Source organism: Dendroctonus ponderosae, unplaced genomic scaffold (genome assembly GCF_020466585.1).
Source record: "Dendroctonus ponderosae isolate FM_Combo_2020 unplaced genomic scaffold, Dpon_F_20191213v2 Dpon_F_20191213_11, whole genome shotgun sequence".
In the NCBI taxonomy this organism is placed as follows: domain Eukaryota; kingdom Metazoa; phylum Arthropoda; class Insecta; order Coleoptera; family Curculionidae; genus Dendroctonus; species Dendroctonus ponderosae.
Genome location: NW_026017213.1, coordinates 1,032,641 through 1,042,826, shown reverse-complemented (window position 1 = coordinate 1,042,826; position 10,186 = coordinate 1,032,641). Strand labels below are relative to the sequence as shown.

At 38.7% G+C, this 10,186-nt stretch overlaps 2 protein-coding genes across 3 annotated transcripts in view; one reads left to right on the top strand and one right to left on the bottom strand.

The window, feature by feature from the left end:
* The first annotated feature begins 331 nt into the window (after positions 1-331).
* Positions 332-4,908, top strand: LOC109544123 (male-specific lethal 1 homolog). 2 transcript variants are annotated; one of them, XR_007280620.1, is made up of 7 exons: positions 332-1,193; positions 2,116-2,668; positions 2,726-2,847; positions 2,913-3,037; positions 3,091-3,306; positions 3,370-3,586; positions 4,588-4,908. XR_007280620.1 is itself a non-coding variant. In XM_019914164.2 (6 exons), the coding sequence occupies exons 1-6, from the start codon at positions 825-827 to the stop codon at positions 3,473-3,475; spliced, it is 1,491 nt and encodes a 496-aa protein (XP_019769723.1). In that variant the 5' UTR covers positions 332-824; the 3' UTR covers positions 3,476-4,908. The 2 variants fall into 2 exon arrangements, 1 of the variants encoding a protein (XP_019769723.1); XM_019914164.2 differs by having other exon boundaries at positions 3,370-4,908.
* LOC109544131 (actin, cytoplasmic) overlaps positions 4,873-10,186 on the bottom strand; it is a 36,973-nt gene continuing 31,659 nt past the window's right edge. Inside the window, exons 2-7 of the mRNA XM_019914173.2 lie at positions 8,979-9,107; positions 8,678-8,927; positions 8,440-8,576; positions 8,227-8,389; positions 7,399-7,518; positions 4,873-5,159 (exon numbers count right to left, since the gene is read on the bottom strand). Of these exons, the coding sequence (XP_019769732.2) occupies positions 4,954-5,159; positions 7,399-7,518; positions 8,227-8,389; positions 8,440-8,576; positions 8,678-8,927; positions 8,979-9,107 (1,005 nt within the window). The 3' untranslated portion in view covers positions 4,873-4,953. The remainder of the gene's footprint in view (positions 5,160-7,398; positions 7,519-8,226; positions 8,390-8,439; positions 8,577-8,677; positions 8,928-8,978; positions 9,108-10,186) is intronic.

Sequence of the window (10,186 nt, the reverse complement as noted above, 5' to 3'; positions counted from 1 at the left end):
TTGTGAAACGAGATTTATAAAAAATAATGCAATGTAACAAAAACTAAATGAGCATATTATTCAGACAGGAAAATAGTAGCATAACCGCATGCCACGCCCAGATTACTTATCCCACTTGTGCTAGAAGTGACAACACAGCAGAGAGTACCTCATGACGTCACACAATATAAAACAATATCTTATTTGAGCCTAGCTTGAATTAATTGTATCATGACCTAAAACTGGCCTATTTTAATATAAATTGATCAAAAAGTAGGGTTCTTTGCGGTTTTTGGTCCTTTCATCAACTTGGCATTGTTTCGTCAGTGTCACATCGTCAGTGTCACGGCGACGGTTTTGTCAGTGTCAACATCGACAAGCAAGACAGTTTGTGTTTTGCTATTTGTCAATCTTGTCTTGTATGGTGACAACGACAACAAGCGAGTTTCCGCTGTTTAGTGTTTGTAGTGCGCGGCGTTTTTCGCGGAGCTTTTTTGGAAGTTATTACCCACCCTATGCCAATGTTTCTGCCCGCTTGGGGCGTCTCTGACCCGCTTAAATCAGTTATCTCTGGTTGGCAGTTTCAAAGCATCTGCATTCCACCGTGAAATGGACCAGAGTTTGCTGCAGCAACCTTAAAAGCCCAAACCGTAGTGTTTATGCAATAACAACATATTGGGGGCCTAGTTCAAGAGGTTCGAATTATGTGCGATCAGACCGTTCAGTTAGTGTGGTTATTGCATTCGCCGTTCCGAAGTTAATGCTGCCGCCCCCATAAAAAACGGACGCAATGCTTGTTCCGGCTTCCGCTGTTATAGCCAAACAGTCGAGTTTTTCGGACGATTATGCGTTTGCCCAGCATAAACAATGACCAAAACATAGGTCGAGTTGTGCCGAAAATGAACGACAATTTCCAGTATGAAAGCGACGCAAAGTTAATCGATTCCCGAGATTGTTTAACGTACGATAATCAGACTGGTGCGTACACAAATTCGCCGTTTGAATTTGACGATTTTACGGACGAGAGGGTTTATGGCAATTACGCAGAAAATGCGGAGGTGAGCTCATCTGACGCCAGCTGTCAACCGATCGAAAGTGAGGTTAAGTCGTTGAAAGACTGGCTAATTTTGCACAACGATTTGATTCAGCAGCAAAACGAGGAAATTCTGGAAAAGGAGCATCGAATCTACGTGCTTCAGCGGGAAAATGAAATGGTAATCGCAATTAATCTATTGATTTATTACTATCGAACATGGGGCCGTCTAGTTTGACACTTTGTTTACTATTTCGCATTGTTGCCATGCATGGCATAAATTCATCATGCACACTACTTCCGTTGACCCGATTTGTTGGCCAATTATTGAAGGTCAACTTCTTGGTCCTTCGACTTTGGCAACGATTTGGTCAAATTTTCTACAGGTTTTTTTTGCTGATTGAATGACGATCCAAAGTTTTTCCACACTGAAACTCCCCAAAAGTGATGTTTAAAATAATTTAAAAATTTAGCGGACCGTTTTTTTATACCAAGTATATACATTGTGGTCCAAAAATAAGTTGTGACCATCAGCGTATTTTTTTCAAATGGAAGCGTCCATTTTTTATTTCAATTTTGAATTCTTCCTTGAATTCTAAGTATGATTACCGAGAACAACATTATCAGCAATTAATACGGAGGATTTCTTTCAGGTTTCTGTAGTCCTGAAAAGGCCGATTTATTTTAAGAATCACATCAATTTTCATTTGAGAAAATAAAGTTGAAGGTCGTAACTTATTTTTGCGTAAATCGATTTGGTATAAAAAATCGCATTCGCAACTAAAAAATTAAAAGATCCGAGCGTTTTTCCAAAAAACAGTCCGCTGCTTGGATTTGTCCGTCCACATTTTAAAAAAGGCATAAGTACATGCAGAGCAGATTTTCTTTTCTGCAGCAATAAATTCGTTTTTCAAATCAAGCAATAAAAAATATCTGGAGACCAAGATCACTAACAATTCAAATAAAACGACCAAGAAAGGCGCGAGTAGTCCATTAAGTAGTGTTAAATTAGCTAAGTTGTCCAATTTTCTAAGAGTCATTCCATGGGCCACATGGAAGACAATCAGCTGGGTTGTCCAATGTACCATTTATCAATGTTTTAGCTCAAGGAGCGTCTTTTGTGCATAGAGAAAGGAGTTCCTTATCAGCCAGAGCAGCAGCCGATCGTCGTCGATCTAGAAAACGCGATTCCAAGCAGTCCTGCGGAAGATATGACCCAAGATTCATGCACCAAATACGATCAAGAAAGCAAAGAAGACGGAGTTTCTTCGCTATTAGGTGAGGATGTGTTGAGCCGGTCTCTGGAAGCAACCAACCACCAATCAAATCCTGTTCTGGACGAGGCTGAATCTCAAACAAGCATAAATACGAACGAGAAGACGCTGGCAAATGAAAGCGAATTGAAAATTGAAGACTGTATCGGTACTGATCTGAGTGACAGTTTTCGAACGGAAAGTGATCCTACTGAGTGCGGCAAAGACTCGTTGTCCGAATACAACTTTACAGTGAACAACTTTTGCGAGTTAGATCCGATGAAAAACATTAGAATGAGCATCAGGCGGAAACGGATCAGCAGCTCGTCAGTTTTATCCCAAGACGACCAACCAATGTTGGACGAGAGCAAAACGTTAATGCGAGCGAAAAAGATACGCCTTCGTAAGTGTGGCGGATGGGTTCTTCTATAGGGATTTTGATGATGATTTCCGCTTTCAGGTGTGGGAAAAGATAGTCAAATACTGTCCACCAATGAACCCTACTGCGTTTGCCAAGCAAATGAGGATGTCGCCAACGCTGAACCGGAGGCAGACAGTCAGGGCCGAAGTGCAAACTTGGAGGCAAGTCTGAGTGGCAGAGGAATAGTGAACTGAATGAAAACAGTGGCTTTTTAATGGTTTTGTAGGTGCCTAGATGGCGTGTCAAAGTCTTTACCAGCTGCTACACGATGGAGGGCACAGAGAACTTGGACGACGAAGTGTACAACAAGCGGCACTTGAGGCTCGAGATTGATGAGCGAAGAAGAAAAAGGTTCAGTGTTTATTGTTTTTTTTGCGAATTTTTTCCAAAGCATCGCCTTGCAGATGGGATGTTCAGCGAATCAGAGAACAGAGAGTGATTGACAAATTAAAGCAGCGGCAAGAACGAATAGCCAATAACGGTTCCAAAGGGGAAAACGACCAGGATTTGTTGTACACCTTGTGGCCGAAAATGGACGATGTAAAATACGTGGAAATGGTTGACGAACTGCCAGTTTCTGCGTTCGGACATCCAATTCCGCAGGTTTTCCTGAAAGTTGGGTAATTATTAGCGATTATGCATTTCTCCACCGCTTCTACCAATCGAAAAATGTCTTTCTTCAGCAACTTTTGTTTACCGTGGCTGAACAATCCGGCTGTACTAACGAGACGATCCAGCTCGAAGCGATGTACAGTCCTTGGACGGAAACGGTCACGGAACCGAAGGTAGAAGTCGTATTATTTGAGGAGCTCGACTCGATACTGTTAGCAAAACTTGCAGACACTAATTCAGTCACTGTATGCCGGTTTTGCTAAGGCTCCTCAATTTCCACAATAGAACGTAAGAGTTTTGAAGTTATTTTTTTATTATGAACAAAGTGTGAATAGAATTTACACAGTTTACATATACAGTGTGTGTATAGTTGGGAAAAGTCTGGTTTATGGTACAATTAATTCTACAAAGGATCCAGCAACTCTCCAAACTATCGACAAAGTATCATTATTTTTGTTACACGACAGAGATGTGCAGAAATTCATAATTGCCGTTGCCGCTCTAGATGCGTAGGAAAAATGGGAACAAATTTAGCTGCTTCTTTCGAAATATACAAAGTGGCTCTTTAAGGACGAAGTACATGTTTTTATCTGATTTATCAGTACGTGATAAAATCTTGCAAAACGAGACACAGAGCTCGCACAAAGTAGACGGATATGTTCATTTAACCTGAAATCCGTGTAAAATGAGCTAAGGATTGAAGAATAAAAGAGGCTTTAATTAACAATATTATTTTCAAATGTGAACAATAAAAAACGTGCCCAATTTGCTTCAGGGTACCAACACAAATATTAAAAAAATTGGTATAAAAATCAGGTCTTACTCTTCTTATGAGTTTCTCTCTATCTTACTTACGGTGCGCTCATTGCGAGTCACCTTGAACCAGGTTAAGCGTAATTGCAGGTGCAGCGTAGTGAGGAGCGAGTTATAACGCACAGAGCGACATCAACTCAACATAGTGTTGAAACACTTCTAAAGCCAAGATTGCTTCCGCATGAAATTATAGTCAAAGAATTAAACTACAAATGAAAAAAAATTAGTTGAGATCGGATAATTGGTATTAAAGTTATAATACTTTGAATTTATGAAAAAACCCTCGTCCGCCACTATTCTTTGGAATGAGTGTCGTTTTGCTGGGTCCTTCGGAAATAATAATAAAAGACCTGCGATTTTCCGATTAAAACAGACTATTCTCTCTCGCCTATAGAGCTATTTCAGTTTTAGTATTTTTGGCAAAAAAGTGGCTCTCTATTTTCGTAAGTGTAGTTGTTAGTTTGTATCCTATTTAGCTTGCAGAATCTGTATATGCTGAGGAAATACCGTGCGCATAGATCGAAGCTTCACAAACAATCCCAGTTAATATTCCTAGGTAGTTAGGCGTCTTCCAAAACTAATCGTCGAAGGCTTGCGCGTAAAAGCTGCGAAGTTATTCGTTACTGTGATTTTACGTAGGTCTTATCTTTAGAGTAGTTTAGCACCTAAGTTTCTCAGCCGTGAACATACTCAGTGTTAGTTAGTAGGTTCTTCACTCATAATATCCCGATCTTGTGTCAAGGTTGCAACTTACAAAAAAGTTTTAGAGAAATATAGTGAATTTATTTGATTACAAACGTATTGCGTTTTTTAAAACCCTCCAGGCTGAAGGTGGTTTTAGATCAGAAACATTTTCGGTGCACAATCGATGGCCCGGACTCGTCGTACTCCTGTCTGCTGATCCACATTTGCTGGAACGTGCTGAGACTGGCCAGAATGCTGCCTCCAATCCAAACAGAGTATTTTCTTTCTGGAGGTGCAATTATTTTGATTTTCATAGACGCAGGTGCCAAGGCTGCGATTTCCTTTTGGATTCGATCAGCTATTCCTAGAAGAGATTTAATTTGGCGTAAGTAACTGCTTGCTCTTAAATACCTACTCAACAATTTGATGCGGTTACTTCTTTTATTTGATTTTATATTATTTACAAGGAAACATGTTTAAAAGCTGGTGATCAGAAATGATTCTGAGTAGACATTGGAAAAAGGTTTGAGGTCGAAGTCATTTTGTTCGGTGTGAAGTACACCCTTAACTATTGGAAAAATATTCGATTGTCGTCCCAAGTTCTTGTTCTTGCGTTAAGTGCTTTGGAGGCATTGTGCATGTGGTTCAAAACGAGTGTTACGCACTCACAAAAGTTTTGTGAGTAATAGATTTTTTGCAAATTAAGGACAACTTCGTTAACTGGGGCCTCATTTTACAACATCTCAGAAGAAAGCATTATGATTCGCCGAAAAAAACGAGTTAGAAGAAAGAGACAAAAATCGCAGGAATAAAAAGAAAATTGGCGAAAGTGACGATGAAGAAGAGGAAACTAAATGACATTCTGATGCTTCATCCAAAAACTATGTGCTTGATTTAAATCCGACATCGCATGAAGAGTTAGAAAGAGATTATCGCTYTATTATTTGTTTATGTTTTAGKATTTATTGTAATTATGTTTTAGTAGAATTTGCTTCCGCAACATCAAAGCAAAAACCCTACCGATGAAAACGAATTTGAACTGACCCATTTAAGAATTAACAAAAAAGTTAGTAGAAGTAGATTATTTCTTGCAAATTGTTTTGTTTTTCCAAAAATGTTTGTTTAATGTGTTCTTTATAATTGCTCTCAGTTTGTTTCATATTGTTTGGTTAAAAACCTCACATCTGTAATGGTGCGCGCCTCATGGTCTCTCCTGCATGGGTAACAATGAGACCATTGAAATTTTTGGCATATATTTATAACGTTTTACATTAAACGCGATTTAAAATTATTTGTGCAGTCATAAATCAGTGTGAAAGACCCAAAAAAGATATTTTATTTTCTATTATTTCCAGAGTATTAAGCTATTTGTGTTTCAAGCTTTATTTAGTGCAATTCATTTTCGGTTAATGCGTGGTTTTGCAAAAATGAGTGAGTCAGATAAATTTTCTAAAAATTGGTGAAAGAAAACACGATTTTTTGTATTTTAACACCACAAGCATTAAGAGCTCACATCTCAAAAAATGTTTTGATATTTTCACTCATCGTTTATTTACCGAGTAGTCTTTAAAAAATCAACTGTTTAGTCTTGCAGTGATAAATTTGTCTCTTGAACCCATTTTTAAAATATAGGGTTTAGGCTGAAGCGTAAATTTCGCAGTGGAAAAAATAATTCAATATACCGGGTTGCAAGGATGAACGAAACTTTCGAAAGTAATCTTCACTTTGTTAAAAATGTTTCAGAATCACAGATTTCGGGTAACAATTCGGATTTAGGTGATTTTCATGCAACCCTGTATATAAAATTTTTGTCTTAAATGATCTATGAAGTTTAAGCTTCAACATAAGCTCTAGACCGTGAAACTGAAGATTTTGGTATTTTAATTTGGTTTTTTTGGTCTTGCGTTATTTGGTTTAACTTAAAAATTTTGTTGGGGCCCAAAAACCTTTTTTTGTCCAACTAAAAGCATGCCAAACTTTGCAAAATTTTGCATTTTTTATTTGTCGCCCTGCAGACAATCGGGGACCTTTTTTCTCAATTATCCTTTTAGGTCCACCTGTTTTCTTTCTGGATTTACGAATAAAGCAACGCATCCTTAAGTAATATAAATAGGTCAGAAACGCGCCATTTGGAGGTGCGATCAAGTACATTGATGCCAAATTTCCTATTTAGTTTTTGGCGAATATTTCAGTTTATCGCAATTATTATTGTTTCTTTGTGCTTTCTACATATTTCTAGGAAACATCTCCAGAGGCATGGCACTAATTTTTAATCACCGCGTATAATTGGATCTCACCAGAAGACCGAGCTGTCGTCATAATCATGAACAAGAGCATAAAAAAGCGGTTTCGGAATAGCTGCTCATAGACTAAAAGCTACCCAGATGCTCAATATCCTAATGGAACATTTATAATTCGATTCGTTTTAAAGAAACAAATTTGCGAAAATTTAGGAAACAATAAAATTGCAAAATTAAAAATATAYCAGCAGMACTTTGGCTAGTTTTCTATTTAATCTAGTCTTGAAAGGACAAAAGTTTWAAAAAAGAACAAAAGGACAAAAGCTGCAACGTTAAAAGGGGTTGCTTGAGYAGCATTTTTACCTGGAAACATCGTACTTCCTCCTGAAAGCACCGTGTTGGCGTACAAATCTTTACGAATGTCCATATCTGACTTCATGATGGAATTGAAAGTCGTTTCTGCTATTCCTGGAGTTTCCATACCTGCAAAATTGACGCAAATCTGCTAAGTTTATGCAACTATTCAATCGCCGGGCATATACAGGGTGGTTCACTAAGAATGCGAAATCCGGCAACGATAAGAACTAATRCGAAATAAAGTTATTTTCTTGTGAAAAGGACGATCTTTATTAGGTTTATTTAAACACCAGTGGCAAAACTCCAATATTCTCACATTATCCCCAGGGTGCAAATAATGGGAGATTTTATCAACCTAGAGAAAATATTTTGGATGCCAAATTTCTTKSTCCRAWTTCTTGCCCCARTTACGATTTTTCTAACRAAGTAGATTTTTGYTCCTAAAATTACCCAGTTYTTTTAGAGAATAAAATCAGGGTGTGTACTTAAGACCAGAAGTGAAAACTTCCCCATAATCGCCGGCAAATTGYAATGCAAATGCAATTTTTTTAGATTGAAATATACAGGGTGTTYMATTAAAAATGAGTTCAGGTCCGATAACTWTTTTATCTGAGCCTCTGTATACTTGTTATTATTCAACAATCATTATAAAGAAACTTTCGCATATAATATGTTTTGCATCTCTTTTGTCTAAGAAAATGCAGGGTCATTTTGAAATTGACATGGCAAAAATGTTCAAATTTTAATTGATTTGACCCAAAAAGACACCTTTTTCGATACCACTCGCAACAACACCCTATAAAAGTATAAAGGGCAAAACAGCCTCGTTCTCACCCAGTAATGAAGGCTGAAACATGGATTCTGGACATCGGAACCGTTCATTTCCCAGTGTAATAATTTGGCCGTCGGGCAGTTCGTAGGACTTTTCGAAACAACTGGACACGCTCGCAACGGCCAGATCCTTCTCAAAGTCCAGCGACACAAAGCAAATCTTCTCCTAAAATCCACTTGTGTAGTCGGAGGACTATAGGAAACAATTGCACATGCCTTCAAGTCCCTGATGATCTCCCTTTCGGCTGTTGTTCCGAAACTGTAGCCTCGTTCGGTCAAAATTTTCATCAGATAGTCGGTCATGTCGCGTCCTGCTAGATCTAGGCGTAGAATAGCATGCGGCAAGGCATAACCTGCCATTTTTGTTCAAAAAAACAAAATTGGTTGAGTAAGTGAGATCCTAGCTTTATACATCTCAAAAGGAATGATCCGATATTTGAATCAGTATAGCTACCTTCATAGATTGGGACAGTATGGGACACGCCGTCGCCAGAATCCATGACAATGCCGGTAGTTCTTCCGGAAGCATAGAGCGAAAGAACGGCCTGAATAGCCACATACATGGCCGGCGAGTTGAACGTTTCGAACATAATTTGCGTCATTTTTTCGCGGTTGGTTTTCGGGTTCAATGGGGCCTCGGTCAGGAGCACTGGATGCTCCTCGGGCGACACCCGCAGTTCATTGTAGAAGGTGTGGTGCCAAATCTGCAAACAGCGTCATCTAAGTGGAAATTTTGGTTGTTCATGCAAAAATACCTTTTCCATGTCGTCCCAATTGTTGACTATCCCATGCTCGATCGGGTATTTCACTGTCAGCACTCCGCGCTTGGTTTGGGCCTCGTCCCCCACGTAGGAGTCTTTCTGGCCCATTCCCACCATCACTCCCTAACATGTCGGTTATTTTAAATTACGATTTAACACTTACACAAGCTTAAACACTAGTAGATCTTATATATATTCGGGTCTATCGCGTTGTGCACCTTCCGGTTCCTCGCCTCCATTGTCTTCTATCCTCCTATTTCCCTGGTTGTGGGGTTTCTCCCAACATGGCTTTTTGCATTCTTCGGTCTTCCGCTTCACCTTTTTTTCGCTTGGTATCCGCTTCAGAACTTCTTTAGGGATTCTCTTTTCGCCCATTCCCTCAACATGTCCATACCAGACAAGCTGTCTTCGTTGTATTTCTTCAGTTATGTTTAATTGGACATTCACCCATGGCCTCGTTCGTTATTTGTTGACACCAAAAGTCCATTTCCTGGTTGATCCTCAATTTCTCGCCCCCATTCCATCAAGCTTTGAACAAGGTTTTCGAAGAAGAAAACGAAAACTTATAAAAACCTGAAGCTTCCAGACACAAATTTGCAGAAACTGTTTACAAATCAGCAGATATCCGCCATAAAGTCCACGCAATATGTTGTAATTTCAGTAGAACAACAGCAACAACAATTAAATCTTTTAAAAACCTGACACTTTCTGAAAATTTGGGACCATTGGGACCATTGAAATTGTACAAATAAACCCTGAAGATGTTCAGACTACACAAAATGGAAATAACAGAAAATGTGTTCAATAGCGCAAAAATTTGTAGGAGCATAACGACAAGTTGAAAAAAACCCGATGCTTCATGGGATAGAAATATTCTGACTGGAAGCAATTCACTCCCGAAAGTCCTCTTCTCAATGAAACGCCTAGAAAAATTATAACTCGTGGAAAGCTTGATGGTGCAACTGAAACTGCAAAGTCTAGCCTTTACTTTAGCTACAAAATTTTAGTTTTAGCATCAAAAGCTACCCACCAAACAAATTTAACAAAACAAAATGCTTGTAAAAAACCTGAGCCTGAAAAAGTTTGACGCTCATCCTACACAGAATTAGAAAATTTTAAGTGGGCCAAAATAAAAAAGCTGAGAAAAAGAAAACAATCAGATCGTTAACTGTTGATTTTTCAATAAAACATCTCTTCGCAAT